The sequence below is a fragment of the Aspergillus nomiae genome (assembly GCF_001204775.2).
Source record: "Aspergillus nomiae NRRL 13137 chromosome Unknown contig00232, whole genome shotgun sequence".
Lineage (NCBI taxonomy): Eukaryota > Fungi > Ascomycota > Eurotiomycetes > Eurotiales > Aspergillaceae > Aspergillus > Aspergillus nomiae.
Genome location: NW_015378287.1, coordinates 1 through 16,868, shown reverse-complemented (window position 1 = coordinate 16,868; position 16,868 = coordinate 1). Strand labels below are relative to the sequence as shown.

General features: G+C 48.4%; 5 protein-coding genes across 5 annotated transcripts; 1 reads left to right on the top strand and 4 right to left on the bottom strand.

The window, feature by feature from the left end:
- Window positions 1-608: 608 nt before the first annotated feature.
- glfB (UDP-galactofuranose transporter) lies at window positions 609-3,118 on the bottom strand (the record flags this gene model as incomplete). Its single annotated transcript, XM_015552811.1, has 7 exons — window positions 609-1,547; window positions 1,603-2,010; window positions 2,064-2,281; window positions 2,337-2,342; window positions 2,410-2,477; window positions 2,539-2,790; window positions 3,023-3,118. Coding segments are annotated over 6 exons (1,209 nt in total), but the record flags the coding sequence as incomplete, so codon positions are not given.
- A 3,421-nt stretch (window positions 3,119-6,539) lies between these two features.
- ANOM_007554 (protoporphyrinogen/coproporphyrinogen oxidase) lies at window positions 6,540-8,778 on the top strand (the record flags this gene model as incomplete). Its single annotated transcript, XM_015552810.1, has 5 exons — window positions 6,540-6,679; window positions 6,747-6,816; window positions 6,879-6,959; window positions 7,015-7,365; window positions 7,436-8,778. Coding segments are annotated over 5 exons (1,644 nt in total), but the record flags the coding sequence as incomplete, so codon positions are not given.
- Window positions 8,779-10,450: 1,672 nt separating this feature from the next.
- On the bottom strand, window positions 10,451-11,054 carry ANOM_007553 (CVNH domain-containing protein; the record flags this gene model as incomplete). Its single annotated transcript, XM_015552809.1, has 3 exons — window positions 10,451-10,515; window positions 10,583-10,707; window positions 10,798-11,054. The coding sequence occupies 3 exons, from the start codon at window positions 11,052-11,054 to the stop codon at window positions 10,451-10,453; spliced, it is 447 nt and encodes a 148-aa protein (XP_015404955.1).
- A 1,208-nt stretch (window positions 11,055-12,262) lies between these two features.
- ANOM_007552 (LysM domain protein) lies at window positions 12,263-13,812 on the bottom strand (the record flags this gene model as incomplete). Its single annotated transcript, XM_015552808.1, has 5 exons — window positions 12,263-12,717; window positions 12,777-12,932; window positions 13,005-13,162; window positions 13,222-13,523; window positions 13,597-13,812. The coding sequence occupies 5 exons, from the start codon at window positions 13,810-13,812 to the stop codon at window positions 12,263-12,265; spliced, it is 1,287 nt and encodes a 428-aa protein (XP_015404954.1).
- Window positions 13,813-15,001: 1,189 nt separating this feature from the next.
- On the bottom strand, window positions 15,002-16,204 carry ANOM_007551 (Ankyrin repeat protein; the record flags this gene model as incomplete). The annotated part of the gene is made up of 1 exon (XM_015552807.1): window positions 15,002-16,204. The coding sequence occupies one exon, from the start codon at window positions 16,202-16,204 to the stop codon at window positions 15,002-15,004; it is 1,203 nt and encodes a 400-aa protein (XP_015404953.1).
- Window positions 16,205-16,868: the final 664 nt, after the last annotated feature.

Below are 16,868 nucleotides of genomic sequence, written 5' to 3'. Positions count from 1 at the left end.
AGAGGCTGACGGGAAGCAGATGATTTGCTTGGACGTTTCGGAGCTTCTTTTTTGGATGCGATGCGGAGAAAGGATTTGTTCGCCTCGTTACCGTTCCATACACGCCTTGTCGGCCATTTTCCTGCAATGCGCGGTGGCTGCATACCATACCGTACTGTACGGCTAGTCTTCTCCACCGACTCCAGATCGACCAGCAAGGATGCCACCATTATTGGACGATTGGCCCATTGCTCTGGGCAACCACCCTGTGGAACCCTGACCTTCAACTCTCCCCCGATTGGCTCGTTTCGCAAGCCCCGTCCGCGCGTCCGGTCGTTCCAGGAACCCTGTCAACCTTTTTCGCATCCCCCATTCGTCAATCTGACACGGGTGGGCCTGCAGTATGAGGAGCTTCCTTGCCAATTGGATCGAACGGTTACTCCACTTGGCCTGGGCAAGTCAATGACGATTTGGGAAAGCCTGGAAGCCTTGCATGTGTGGCCTGAGGAAGCACGGCGCATGGCCATTGGAACGCTCAGGCACCTCCCGTCGTCCTCAAGCGAGTCCGGAGTTCCGTGCCATCCTTCCGTGCGACGTACCACCACCTGCTCGATCTGAACAACCACAACTGCAACGCACTGGGAATATTTCAATCAAATCTATTTTGTCAGAAGAAGTAGAAAATATAAATCTATAGTCACAAGAAGGGATGCGGAACAATATCAAGAGCTAGATAAAAGCAATATCCCGACACCAGAACCTCGTGCGAGTTTAACGTGACACAAATGTTCATCAAATCTCAAGCAATACAATGGAATCCGAAGAAGGATCGACACCGTAAACAACAAAAAGTAGGGACCTCCCGAACGAGATCCCCAAGTCATATCACAACCCCGCGAGATGACATCCAGTGTTCATCAGGCACAAGCTGCATTCCCTGCATGTGGCCGTACCTCCTGGCACTCCGGGTATCCATCCCACAGGACTACTGCAGCTGACGAGCATTATCTTTTAAGCTGCGGGCCATAAGCTTTATCGTGAGGCCCACTGTGTAAATAGTGGTATAAATAGGTAAAAGGAAGGTTGGTAAGTCTGTGTCGTTCAGTTTCACATGGCACCTGAAGCCGCTCCGTGTTCAGGATACATCCACTCCGTATCTGTCTGGGACAGAACACTTCACAAAAAATCAGGCGGCGCCTTTACGCGTTCCCAGCAGTGGCGCCACCAAGCAAGCCCTTAACTCTGTCAACAGAGCCGCCAGCATAGCTGGGTGCCATGGATCCAGCCAACAGGAAGAAGATGAGGACAATAGCACCGATGATGATGGACTTGCGCTTGGCGGGGTGGTTGGCACCGTACTCGGCCCAGGCACGGTTGGCCTGACCGGTGTATTCCTTGATCTTATCACCACCGAGCTTGTAGTAGACGAGGCCAATGAGGGCAATGGAGTAACCGAAGAACTGGGTACCGGTGACAGGGGTCTGCCAGATCATCATCGACGCAACGACCAGGAGGATATCCTTCAGAACACCGCACAGGGTCATAACGAGGGAGGAGGTCTTTCCAATCTGTAGCCAATCAGTTAGTTTAGACACAAATACTATCAACAAGGCTGATTCTTACCAGGAAGACAACCGAAACGTTCAACAGGAAAGCAATAACAGCGTTCAGCAACAGAGTCCAGACACCAACGCGGTAAACGTGGTCCATGGTAACATAAGGGACCTCCATGAACAGAGCAGTGACACCGTTCATCACAGCGCAAACGGGAGCAAAGTAGTACAGGGAAACCAGAGGGTCCATCTTGTACTCGGCGGAGCTAAGCAGGCGCTGCACCATGACCAGACGAGTGGCCTCGAAAATGATACCACCGATCTGGAAGAGGAATCCGGTGAGGACGAACTTGATCTCACCGAAAGATGCAATAATGACACCAATGACGATCAGGGAAACGTTCATGAGCACCTTGTAGTTCACAGGGGCCATTCCCATTCCCCAGGTGGCGAAGAGCACGGCGACAGGAGTCGTAGCCTAGATATTATTATGAGTGACGAACAATGCTTTTGTGATCGAGACAAACGCACCTTAAGCATTTGAATGAACGCAACACTTAGGTACAAGTAGGTCACATTGCCGCAAATCAAACTCAAGCTGAAGAAAAGACCGATAGGGACGATAGCGCGGAGATAAACTCGGCCAGTCATCTTAACAGTTTTCCGGCCATCGAGCAAGGTGGTAGTGCGGGCGAGAATTTGGGTCATGAAGGTTGCGAATGCCAAATGCCATGTGGTAAGGATAATAGCTGCCACGATGTTAGGATGCCGTTGCAATAAAGTGATTCAGTAGATGAAGCTTACGGAAGCCTGCATAACAAAAGACGTTAGAACTATCCTCGTTTTCTGTAGTCACAAATCTCAGGAGTGTACTTACGGAACTGAGCATAATCGAGGATGTGCTTGTTGAACAGAATGACGCTGGAACTCAAAGTAATCCAAACGCTGCGAGCACATTAGTAAATACATCTTGTGCGAGACCAGGTTTCCTAGGCCGTGCACTCACGTCACATAAACCGCGGGGTGGAAGGCAGGCTTGGGAGGCTCTGCCCTCTCAGCGGCTGGGTTAACAGTAGGCAGGGTAGGCTCCGGGCGAGAGACCTCGCCAGAGGTTCTGGCCTTTTCTCCTTCGGCGCTCATTTTCAAGATACGACGTTGGTCTGATAGAAAGCGTTGGAACTCGAAGGGTCGCGGCCGTAGAAGGCTGCTTTGGCTAAACTGCGCGGAGGCCACGGGTGAAGATGAAACGACAGGAAAACTGGAAAGAAAGGAATAAGTCTAGTCCAAGAAGAAGCGAAGAATAGCGTGAATGAATGAACGAGTGGGACAAGAGTTGGCCTGAACTGAAGAATAAGAAAAGAGATGCAAAGAGACAAACTTGGCGCTCACGAAAGAGAGATGGGAAGCATGGGAGAAGAAGGGGGGAGGGAGGAGAAAGAGAAAAGGTTGGGAGCGAAATACGTAGTAAGTATACGTTTTTTTTTCCTTACCCTGCGGATGAGCTGTGATTTGCTTTTTCGTCGGTAAGCGTTGCGAGAACGCGGCACGGGTTGATTTATTTGGAGAGATTATTTATTTTATTTTAAGGGGGCAGGACGAGGCAAAGAACAGGGAAGAGAGGGTCGGGGATCCGCATCAACGAAAAGAAACGAGAGATCGTGGGCCGGGATAAGATATGTCGTTCGCTGAGGGAAGCGCAAGCTTGCACTTAGACTCCCGTCTTAAGACCCGGTCCAAGGTCAACGCTTACCGGACATAGTGTCCCTTAAGGCATGCAACTGCATGCAGCACACGCCTTCTGTTCCCTCCCAGCCATACATCAAGTACTACATGGTACATACTGCCATACATATCTTATTTCTCTCGCATACTATACAACATGTGAAGAAGTGGACAGTACCAGCCATTTCATAGTAGTGGCAGTAGTATAGATATTAATAGTAATGGTTAACAAAAAAAGAAAGAGGAAGGGGAAAAAAAGAATGTAACGAGAGAGCATGACTAACGATACAGGTACCACCAGGTAACTGACATGGGCTAATAATTTTTTGGTTTACTTTTCTCTTTTATTTTTCTCCATCTTTTTTTTTTTTTATTAATATCGTTTATTTGATCTTTTCTGTTTTAAAATTGGTTACGAAGAACTTTACTCCAGAGGATTAATTTACTCGACGACCAGACGGCAGTTGAAACGCTACCATTTGATTCTGACGGTTGGTTTCGTCCGTTTCGAGTTCTAGCCGGGCAAACAGTGGAGGACATGGTGGAGACTGGAGGCGAAAAAGTGCGGTGGACATGAACAGATCGATAAAGTGACTACGCGTACTGTACAGTCTTCGTACCATTGTTACATGCAGAATTCATTTTGATCTCTACGATGGACGTCCAGTTTCGTATAGACAGTACGGGTAAAGTATCAGTACTCCGTACCCGCACAGCTTTCCCTTGACTAGCAATACATACGTACTCTCCACGTACCTCATGCCTACCCCCTCAATTATTTTTTGCATATCAGGGTCCAACACAGTCGTACGTCAACCCTTCCCTATGCAAGTCCCGCTCTTTGTCGCTCATGTTTGAAATAACAACCCTGATTATACTTTGCACTGCTCCAACCTCCTGGTGGGTTATCTACCATAGGAGCAGCACTCCATTGGTGTTGGTGTGGGGCGAGGCCAATGTCCATCACTCTCGTGGCGAAAATTGGCGAATGGTGTCAATCTCCAGGTGTCCACTCTCTCTCTTTCTCTTTCTCTTTCTCTTGCCCCTTTTTCTGGTCGTTCGGACTGTTCTTAGGAAATTTGGTCCCCATCCAAGGTACCAGTATATTGATGTCTTCTATGAATTTTCCACCCCCCTTCTTCTCCTATTGGACTTGAAGTTAAAATTTCACACATTCTTTTTCTATCAATATTTGCTTAATGACTGTAGTTTTGAGTTCCAGCGTCAAACCGTCAAACGTCAGCTTCCGAAACACTTCCAATGACAAAGACTCGAATAGGTGGACAAATCAAGAGCGGAAGAATTCATGCTGTGAGCCTGCGACATGGAGAGTGTTGATCAAAATTAACACCGACTGGGCTGCATTACGCAAGCAGTCTGGGGCCAAGCATTCAGTTACCCGCGTTCAGCGGCCACTTGTCCATAGCGCTGCGGCGGAGGTCCCTTACGAGTGGGGAATGCGGCGATCTGATGGCTGAGGATTTGACGCCATCACCTTGGTTCAATGGCGTTCAAATAAAATCTAAAATGGATTATCTGTCCACCTTCCTAGATAGGATTATCAGGGCCTTGCAACGACCCACGAGGGTCCTGATTTGTTCTACGAAATGGAGCACCGTCACATCCTCCTCTTTGTCACTGCTTGCCATTCTTACGATGGCTTTCGGAGTCCGGTGCACAATGGGTGTCGACAATGGGGACTCCTTCAGATTCTCTCTCCATGGTACCAACCCCGGAGACAAGTGAATGTGAAGAAACTGTTCCCATGGGAGCAATTTTCCCGGCAAAATAGAACAGCCACAAATCAAGCTTAGGCTGAGAAGGGTCAAAGAAAGCTTTTCTCCATGGACCCTTCCGTGGTGGCTAACCGCTCCGTTGACCCTGATCAAAGTTCAAACATTGTTGCAGGGTTTCTGGAAAGAGATCATCTCGAGCTTTCCTTTCTGAGAAGGACAATCAGTGGAACCGTTCTGCGTCCAGCTCATGTGCTCAGCCCAAAGTCAGTCCTGGCAAGTTTGATGGATCGAATAAGGGACGATCACGTTAATCAATTTTATTATGAGTGCGATGATACGAATGTTCATCGCACCACAGAAAAGCCCGTAGGAGAACTCCAATATTGCAGGATAGCAGGCGTACGTAACTACATAGATGCGCAGATGCCATTGGCCTTGAACAGCATAGACAAAGTTCGACTGCGATCGGTCTCTGGATCTCTTGGTCTCCCCGATCCTGTAAATTTGCATTGACATGAACCATCCTGCCAGATATCACCCAACTGTCATTCATCTCAGAGATGATTGAGTGGATATAGCCTTTTCCTTCTAGATCTAAAGGTTTATCTCACTTTTGATGGAGAGTTTAATATGCAATGGCAACAGTTACCCCGGAAAATTTATAGTTGTCACTGTTATAATTAACATCAAACTCTTTTTGCCCCTTCTTCTTCCTGCTAACCACAGCACAGGCAAACCAGATGGGAAGACATGTGCCAGTTTGGGCATGGTGACTGGTGTGGTTTTCCTAGAGGAGTAGTTGCCGTCCCGTTTTAGGATAAGAGCAACCGTCGCCATTCCAGTCGTTCAGCCCCTGGTGCCTGCCGAGAGAACCCACCACTGATGTCGACTGTGATGGATGTGAAGGATGTGAAGGATGTTAAGTTGGGATGATAAGGATTGAGACTGGGGCCAATCATGGGCAGCATCCCGTGGGATTATCGAGGTTACAATTGATTTTCTCGTGCAAGGAACGGTCCTAAGGGCAATCCAAGTCGTAGTACTACCGGACAATCCTAGCCAACGTCGTGTACAACTGTCAAGTACGGTACTGTACTTCGAAAAGAACACCGAGCAGGACTCTGAGATTGTTTGGTACAATGCATCCATAGATCGGGGTTGGATTCGCCTCGTGTCGAAGTTCTAGACATTGAGATTAAGTTCCCCTTATTCTTGCTAATTGTTTATTTTACTTTTACTTATTTTTAAATTAATTTTCTTTTTTTAATTCGTTTGCCTCTCTGGCATTTTTATTTGGGTTTCCCCTATTCCCCTTACCGGTGGCTCGACCAGAGTTGAACCAACCACTAACCTGGAGGGCTTGCGAATCAATTACCATACAGGTAATTCATCTTATTAGGGCCTAAACTTGAAACAGGAACCCCCCACAGCTTCGACTTGTCACGTTTCGTTTTCCCGGCCTGCGATACCTTGGACCTTTTCGTTCTTATCTGCCCTGCTTCGCTCACCGTTCTTTTCCATTCCTCTCTCTCTCTCTCTCTCTTCATCACTCTCCTGTCCTCTGCTTCTTAAATACTGCAGCTTCCCTGCAGCACTCTCTCCTTCTATGCTTAGCCTCGCCCGCAGAACCCTGAACCGCGTCCCCAGCTTCCAGGATATCCTACAAGGCAGGATGACCCACCCAGATATGTAAGTACTCGCCAGACTCAGGGGCTTGTTTCGCAATGCACTGACACAGGGTCTTGCTCGACTACAGTTCCGTTGACGTTCTCGTCATTGGTGCCGGCCCTACTGGTCTTGGTGCCGCCAAGCGTCTCAACCAGATCGTACGATTCTCCAATCTTGCGCCGTGTCCCCCGAATAATATAACTGATTGCCGTCATTTTAGGATGGTCCATCTTGGTTGATCGTGGACAGCAATGAAACTCCTGGTGGTCTTGCTTCCACTGATGTGACCCCCGAAGGCTTCGTATGTACTATAATCCAATTGCTTCGTGAAGGCGGCATAGCTAATAAGGCGATAGCTCTACGACGTCGGAGGCCACGTTATCTTCTCCCACTACAAGTACTTCGACGACTGCATCGACGAGGCTCTGCCCAACGAGGATGACTGGTACAGCCACCAGCGTATCTCTTACGTCCGTTGCCAGGAGCAATGGGTCCCCTACCCCTTCCAGAACAACATCTCCATGCTTCCCAAGGAGGAGCAGGTTAAGTGCATCGACGGTATGATCGATGCTGCTCTCGAGGCTCGTGTGGCCAACACCAAGCCCAAGAACTTCGACGAGTGGATCGTTCGCATGATGGGAACTGGTATCGCCGATCTCTTCATGCGTCCCTACAACTACAAGGTCTGGGCCGTGCCCACCACCAAGGTACGTTGATGCTCTGGTAGACCGATATTGTGCATTAGAAGACAGATTGGCTGATGGTTCGCGACTTTAGATGCAATGTGCTTGGCTCGGTGAGCGTGTCGCCGCCCCCAACGTCAAGGCCGTGACCACCAACGTTATTCTTAACAAGACCGCCGGTAACTGGGGTCCCAATGCCACTTTCCGTTTCCCCGCTCGTGGCGGTACTGGTGGTATCTGGATTGCCGTCGCCGACACTCTTCCCAAGGAGAAGACCCGTTTTGGTGAGAAGGGCAAGGTTACCAAGGTCAACGCCAACAACAAGACCGTCCAGCTCGCCGATGGCACCACTGTCGGCTACAAGAAGCTCGTTTCCACCATGTCTGTGGATTTCCTTGCTGAGGCTATGGGTAACCAGGAGCTTGTTAGCCTTTCTAAGGAGCTCTTCTACTCTTCTACTCACGTCATTGGTGTTGGTATCCGTGGCTCTCGCCCCGACAGAATCGGTGACAAGTGCTGGTTGTACTTCCCCGAGGACAACTGCCCCTTCTACCGTGCCACCATCTTCTCCAACTACTCTCCTTACAACCAGCCCGAGGCTTCTAAGAAGCTTCCTACCCTCCAGCTGGCTGACGGCTCCAAGCCCGAGAGCGACGACGCCAAGGAGGGACCTTACTGGTCCATCATGTTGGAGGTCTCTGAGTCTTCCATGAAGCCCGTCAACTACGAAACACTCCTTGCCGAGTCTATCCAGGGTCTCGTCAACACTGAGATGCTGAAGCCCACCGACGAGATCGTCTCCACATACCACCGCCGCTTCGACCACGGCTACCCCACTCCCTCTCTGGAGCGTGAGGGCGCCCTCACCCAGATTCTCCCCAAGCTTCAGAACCTGGATATCTGGTCCCGTGGCCGCTTCGGTAGCTGGCGCTACGAGGTTGGCAACCAGGACCACTCGTTCATGCTTGGTGTCGAGGCTGTGGACAACATTGTCAACGGCGCCGTTGAGCTGACCCTCAACTACCCTGACTTCGTCAACGGCCGACAGAACACTGAGAGGCGTCTGGTTGACGGAGCTCAGGCGTTCGCCAAGGGCAAGTCCCTGTAAGCGGCGCGGGCTGCGCGATCGCTATAGATGATGACCGGTTTAATATTGAATGATTCAAGGGGTAAAATCTTTAGATATACATTATGGGCAACGGGAGCCATTAATTTCATTTGGAGCGATATTTGGGAGATGGTCATTGCTGGGCATTTGATGTGAATCAGCGTCTTCTACATTCCCGCTAGATTCTTTTTCTACCTATACATTTTTCTTTTCATTTTTGATTCTAGACTTGAACCAGGGCTCTTGCGCATTGGTCATGTGTTACTAGGCAGACTGTTTGATATATAGCTTTTTGGGGATCATCAAATGTCAAAATACCCTTTGTGTTGCATCTGCGTGGTTCTCTGTGACGAGAAGCGAGCGAAGTATGGCATCGTTACGAACCAAATGAGCATTCCAGACACGTAATCTTGGACATATACGGAGTATACAACCATCACACGAGCACAAAGACGCAAAATTTGCCTGACTCGGTTGATCGTCTCATGCACAGGCAAAAATGCCGAGCTTCTCGTTTTCCTCCGTTCGGAGCTGTCCGCTCGGCACTTGATCCAGTGGGTTTAGACCGAGAGCACCAGAGTAGCTCTGACTCTTAAGTGGAGGACCCTAATTAAGGGTTCTCTCCATGGTAAATTACGATAGACGCCTCTAGGATGATGACATTGACGCTATCTCTGCAAGAAGGGACGTCGAGGCGTCGACGAGCACTCAAGCTCGGACACTGAGATATATCAGGATCTGCAGAGCTATTGATTGCTTGAGATGCACGCGCCTCGAGTTTTAATTAAAGTGCCGACACGATCATGGCCATCGCTCAGGAGTTGTCTGCCCACTACTAGTCCATAGTGAATACTGGCGTGACTTCGAAGCTAACATCCCTACGAAAATGCCGATCTCCACATCCAGGCTCGCATCGTCCAATCGAAGCCGTGGCGGGTCGGACGCGTCAGTTCTCCATCCTGAGATGACCTCATCGTCGCTATAATTAAAACATCGTCTGCACACCGTCAGAGATAGATATATGCTGTTCCCTTTCGCGTATCTTAAATCAGAAAGGTGATGTGGCGAGTTATTCATTTCCTTGCTTATTGTTGCCACTGTGGTGAGATACTCTATATTAGTTAGGGCCTTAGGTACACAGTACCTACTACTAGGTAATGCGTACGGAGTACATGGAGTGCTCATACTTCACCAATCATTGAACGGGAAATATACGATCTTTCGATGCATGTTTCATCCTCGCCTATCATGTCAGACGTAGATTCATCTGACAGATGCGTGTCTCAGTTAGAATCTTATCCATGATATAGCTATCACTTCTACTGGCTGATATAAAAAGAGCCCCATGCTCATTGGTCAGTTATATCAATAAGTACATGGGGAAGCCCTGGATATGGATCATATTATATTTAGGTACTTTTGTTCTCATGGCTTATTTCCTTGCATCTAATACGTCCTCGCCCCCTCGATCTCGGTCCACGTCATGGTAATCATCCAGATGTAGCTGTATGCGCCTTTAGAAGCCTCGATCGAATCTGATGGGGGTATCCTGATAGACCCCTAGGAGTCCCTAATATTGCGGCTCATGTGATGAAAACACCGGTAGATCACAGATGGCGATGATATAATCGCTTTTGATGGAATCTATACTACTACATAGTAGTGGTGGTAATCTTATCCACTTTTACTGTTTACTGTCGTCCTTAAACCCTGACTTTGTCTATAGTGAAAGACTTAATGAAACCGATCTGATCAATTGGTAATAATACATACACGTATCATAAACCTGCATACGTACAAAGGAAAACACAAGTTCTGAACATAGCGCCGTATGATACAAGAAGCAAAAAGCCCACCCGAATGCCTGAGACTCTCAGCATAACATCCTGATTGCATAGTAGCATACTATGTCGTTCCTGCCTAGAGCGTCACTAGCTGCATGTCTCGCTCTTCGTATGCAGCAACGCCAAGTTCATGTATAGGCCATAGAAACATTGAGCTCTAAATGCGCTCGCCCTTATGATCGAAACATTTGATGAAGCCATGGTCATTGGATATAACGGCGTCTTAAGCTCAACAGTTAGAATAAATAGGCACATGCTTGTATGTATGTAACATGAAAAGGGAACTCACCGAGATTGTATACCGTTGTCTGGATTACGTTCGGATCATCAGCACGTTGACAAAGAATCTTTGGACTCGACGTAGGCTCGTAAGTCAACTGATAGCATTTAGAATAGTTGTTGATCCCATTCCCACTGTTTACAGTTAGCTAGGACATCTTTGACGACGTGCTTTATCGAGTGGATGAACGGCGCGGGGTTACTTGCTCCTTCTTCATTTCGTACTGGCCAAAGCAACGATTCAGGTTTAACTTGGAGGTAATTTCGGTCCCGTCGCCGACCGCGCAGGTTGCAACCAGGTCCTGAACTGCATGACCTCCATCCTTGCTGGGCCTATTTTTCCCGTCGAGCTTGATGTCTTTGCAAGAGAAACTGAAGTTCCCTGCGTTTGGGTCAACGGAATTTTGGAACAGATCAGAGATGCCTAGCGGCGTAGCCAGAGCTGTCAAAGGCAGAGCGATGAAGGGTAGGAGTAGACGCATATTTCTTTTTTGGTAAACTGATCTTCTTCGGTAAACTGATGGGAGCGAGCTTGATGATATGTGTGCTTCCAAAGGGCATCCAGAGGACCTATTTATATTATCCTCATCGTACCGTGTTGGAGTGGACATTATATCCGATAAACGACTCGGATAGAATTTTTATGAGATTTCACACTCCCAGTGAGGTGTGTTTCTTTGTTACCCTACCTATATCTGGATGCCCCGTCCTTGTTGGGCAAACTGGGGCAACGCCACGCGGGGCACTGGGCTATGCCTTTAATTTTAATTCTTTCGACAGGAGCAAATCTCTTCCACTGTGATCATTGACTTGCCAAGCTCTCCGGTGTACAAGAACATAGAGGGCGTAACGATTCTTGCAAAGACTCTCCAGAGTCGAGGTATCACGGCGGTGCGGACAGTGAAGAACTCAAACCTCACTATATTCATATTGGTGAAAACGGGCAACGCAATTGGAAGATAACACGGGGCACGCGTGGGGGTAAGATCATAAGGCGATTCTAATTCTTGGGGAACAACTCCCCCAGAGTTGTTCAGAAGAGCAATACATGATCACGCCCGGGCGAGTATGTAGTAGTATTCCCGTTAGGATCTAGACCTACCCGTGCTAAATATGGCACCTATATAGGTTAGATAGTCAGTAAATCTATGATACCTAATATAAGAATAATTAGATATTTTAGAGGCCACTCTATTTGAGATTCATTCTATCGAGTCACCTACCCCACTATTACACTAAGGAAAAAGGCTCACAGGGAATCCCAAGCAAGGTATCGATCGATTAGGTGGTATATATAGGGTGGCCTATCTCATACAAGAGATCACATAATACACCGTACATCCGTAGTGGTGGCTCGTGGATTTGGGAACTCGTCCCACGCGAGTATGCATATGTTCGCATCTTACAGCTTCCAAAGCAGACTTTCTATCCACCTGCTGTCCTGGGACTAACCAGTCCTGTTATAAGCACTGATCCTCTCTGGAGATTGTTGCTCGGGTACTAACTACATTCGACGTGCCAGTCTGTACGCTTTTGCGTATTGTCTTTATAGACAGGCAGTTATACCTGCACTTGGATTGCTTCTAACTTACTTCGTGACGCAATAACATCGTGTAACTGTTCGTGGGACAGGAACTCAGTCAGGCAAGAGACCGAGCTCACCCCTGGTCACCAGCCATAAATCGCTCCACTAAACACCAACACAGACATAATACCCTAGCCACAGAGTCGTACAGGAAGACCCCACATACGGATTCCAGCTAGCAAACTGCATGGAGGTAATGGAGTACTCTTGCTCTATTGACCAGCAGCTATCGCCACTAGCCACAAGATGCCATTTGGCGCATGAACTGATGGTGTCCGGCATCGGCCCTTCACGCTTCGTCGCAACGCAGTAGTAATACCCTTGTTGCAGGTTACTGCAGTTTGGGCCGATTGCCGGATTCCATTCGTAGAATTTGGCTGCGGTGAGGTAGGAGTACTTCTTATTGATGATCGACCAGCAGTCGTCCCCTTCTTGGGCCTGGTAGTAGGCCGAACAATCAGCGATAATGCCAGACTGCGTGGGAGTGGGCCCAGTGCCGGCGGTCGTTGTTGTGCTGGTTGTAGTCTTTGTCGTGGTTGCGTGGGTCGTTGCGGTGCCACCTATGGCTTCGTGTTAGTTTTTGTGCGCGATAGGAGGAGACAGGCGGCAGTGATATTACCGGAAACACCAACGCAGACCCAATAGCCTGCCTGGAGGCTGCTGCAAGTTGAGCCGACTGCGGGATTCCAGGAGTAGAAGTCACTAAGTGTGATACCGTTCTTGGCTGCAATCAGAGCACATTCATCGCCAGCTTCTACGAAATAGTAATTGTTACCTAGGGTATAGTTAATTAGGAGCTTAGGTCAAGTGGAAAAACACATATGGGGGGTAGAGTAAGGTAGCATACAGCTAGATATAATCCCACTTTGCTGGGGCGAGTGGGGTGCAGATGTGGTTGGTGAGGCCGTCGTTGCTTTGGAGGTGGTAGTGGAAGTAGTAGACCCGGCGACGCCAACGCAGACATAGTAGCTTGGCTGAAGTCCGGAACAGTCGGCTTTCACAGCACTGGCCGATGCCCAAGCAGTTAGTGATGCGGCCATTCTCTCGACTTAGATCAAACTCACGGGTTCCATGAGTAAAATTGTTCTACTGTAAAGTTGCCATATGAATTGGCAATACCCCAGCAGGAATCATCCTTCTGCACGTAATAGAAGGCATTGCAGGAGGAGATCAACCCAGTTTGAGTGGGAGATGGGCCTGCCGCGGTGGTCTTAGTGGTGCTTGCACCTGTCGAGGTAGAGGTGGTAGTGGCTGGAGCCTCTGTAGTTGTGGTCGTCTTCTCGGTGGTGGTCGGAACCGTCGGAGCTTCCACACAATAGCTCCATTTCTCATTCAGCGTGCAGTCAGTCGCTTTCAAGGATGGGTTCTACGGCAAGGGCTCGTGTTAGCAGTCAGCAATCTTGAATTCTATCATCAAAAGCGTTTTGTTTCTGCCTTACCCAGGAAACAAGCTGCGCATGAGTGATGCCGTAGTAGCTCTCCAATGCCGCACAAGTGTCGGTGGACTGGATCGAGTTGGCCCAGTAGGTACAGCCACTGTTTACATTTGGGTCCGTTTCACCAGTTGCAAAATCCGCACTAGAGAAGCGTTTCCCGAGTGTAGCAGCGTTTACTGTCCCGAAGAGCGACAGTCCTAGAATCCGAGCCAAGATCATGATGAGACGCAATCCGGTGGCTCAAATGACTAAGGTACGACACTATCTATTCCAAATCGACGGGAAATAGGGATATCAGGCGTATGCTGTCTCTTTCACCATGCTACGCGTGCAGCCCACCGAAGTTGTAGACCTAAAGAGGGACGGAACTATTAGAGCCTTTCATGGTGAGGAAATCAAGCGCCAACAGCAACGGAGTTTATAGGTAGCCGGCCGATGCATGCCACCAAAATCTCTTCCGTTAAACTAGTGATAGGACTGGATTGAACTATGAGGAGGCCATGACACTAGTCGCCTCTACTCAATATATCACGTTATGGTTACATGCAGAGCCCAGCTAACTGCGTCGGAAGAAGGCATATTAAAACTGAGAATGGCATGATAATTCACATAGTGGAGCACAGTTGGGTGCCTGACAGAAAATCCAATTTGCCATGCAGTTTGAGATAGTACAAGCTCCATCTCGTGTCATTCGTCGTTGAGATCCACTTATTAAACAGTGATGATCTAGAGCCCGGAAGAGCCGGGAGGAGCCGGGCCTTGGAGATCCAGACCAGATGTACATTTGAGATTAAAATTGCGCCGTTACATCGGGCTTTAAACCTTGTATGTTTCTATGCCTACCGTGACAAATTTTGGCAAGCAATGAGATTTTGGGAGCTAAGGTATGCCTGATTAGGTGCTGCTAAGGTGCGTATAGAGCGCATGAACCATATTCATCCTAGTGAGAATGCACTGGCGTCCAAAGAGTGCTTGCCCCACAAAGGGGTGTTCACGGAGGTACGAGGGGTTTTAGAAACGGAAAGGATCAGGAAGAAAGACTCAGGGGTGGTGATATACCAGGCCTACTATACATCCGTAGAAGCTAGAATAGGACCAATACAATACTTAGTAGGTCATAGTGCTATTGGTGTAACGGATCGTATTGATCGCGAATAACGACACTAATGGCACGAAGGAGCGGCAACTTCGGAACATACCCTTGCCGTCTTGTATGTGTTGCTAACATGGTGGATATATCATTATTATGTTGGCGATGTTGCTTGCGCGCAGGGTAGCTGGGATATCGGTATGATGGATGTATTCGTGTTATCAATGTTGTGGTACTAACTTTTGGGAAGGATAAACTATCACAGACACTCTTAATTAGGTGCTGAACAAGAATATTGGGGTGCACACCAGCGTTGTATCATGATATATAAATATAAGCTCTCCGCCGACCAGGTGTGATCGTGTCTTCAATCTGATATGAGATATCTGGCATCCGGAAGTCTGGAACATTCCATTGTTCCGTCATCCAAAGGTCAGATGCCCCTTTTCTTTCAGGTAATTCTTGGTCTGCAAATTTTGACAAAAGGACCATTGCCTCCTCATACTTCCTTTCCGCCGCGAGCTGCAAATCGGACCGCCCTGGGAGGATATCCTTGTCTAGAAGAAGCTTCAGAATATCCAAGCGCCGAAATTGTATCGCAAACCCAACTGGACTCAAGGCATAGATCTTATCATAGCCTTCTTCGTCCCTCGCGTTTAAACTGTGTGTCAGATTTGGGTTCACCCCATTGTCAATGAGCATTACGACCATCTCATATTGGCCTTCCATAATCGCGATAAATAATGGCTCGAAGTAAAACTTAAGCTTCAGTCCGTAATCGAGAAGGAGTTGCAGTAGAGCTTTATCATTTCGACGTATAATATGACGCAGGCCTTCGTTATCGTGTGGCTGCATACCATGCTTGAGCAAAAGCTCGACTAGTTGTGGCTGATCCGTGCATATCGCTAGCTCGACGGGACATGGGCTCTCAAAGAGACCGGATCGTGCCCCTAACTCAAGAAGCCGGGGAATAATGGAATTGTTTCCGGAGTCAATGGCGACACTCAGTGCTGAGAGAGCCTTCGGATGTGTTCCTGCAGGATCTAAAGGGGCATTATTCTCAATCATCAACTCCACAAGGTCACTGGCGCGCGAGCGGATGGCCCAATGAAAAACCGTACGTAGCTGCGCTGGTGAAGAGGCTCGACCTGGTCTTTTCTCGGATAGCATGGCCTTGAGGGTTCCAAGATGCCCACCCTGGGCGGCAGCTAAGAGCGGATTGACTTCGGAAAGGTCAACCAAGTCATACGGGTTGTAATCGTCTTCATCTAGGCCTTCATGGGAGGAGATGTTCGCACCGGCATCAAGCAATCTTGTCGCCAGATCGGTATATCCATTTCTCGCGGCCCAGAGCAGGGCCGAGCTTTGATGATGCTCGACATTGAACCGACACAGCAAAGCATACAGGGCATGGTGTAGAGTCTTGTTGGTCCGTACAAGAGCGCTGATGTCTTTCTGATTGTGCAAGCTTTGTGCAGTTAGAATAAGCAGTTCAAGTGGCAGTTGATCTAACCGGGCCATGATATCGAAGGTTTCCAAAGGACTTTTTCTTTAAATAAAAGGGTGGCCCTGAAGAGGTTGCGTTAAGGACTAGAGTACGTGGAAGGGAGAATGTCGATGGAGGGGTGGGTCACATGTTCCATGTTACCCTACTAATTTGCAGTAGTAAGCCACGCTTGGCTAGATCCCTATGTTCTTTTACCAGCTTGGAATATTCTAAATAGAAAAGTGTACACAATCACCTGGAGTAATCCAGAGTTTCAATAACTTGACTATACCATGCCCCAGTTCTTCAACTTATGCAAGCACAAAAGCGAAGACCGGACTTTAGAGCGACCACCAATGGTCAGAAAGTTTGATATCAAAATACAATGAAGGATTTCTAGCCCATACGAAAGAGGTAGTGATGTGATTTGACACTCCTGGCCCTTTCGTAGGAGCTATCCCACACTCTCATCCACCGATAGTTTGGCGAAAGCTATACCTAGTATAAGAACGCTAAATACTTATCCTCTCCAGACGTGCCTTTTATTTTGTATTCGGCGGTATTCTCCCCGCACTTGGCCCCTTTCCCCGACCAGTCACACCTGGAGTAATACAGGGCTTTTTGGCCGCAACCATAGATTAGCGTACAAACCAGCTGCAATAGTGGTTTTGGTAGCTTACGAACCTAGAGCAAAATATG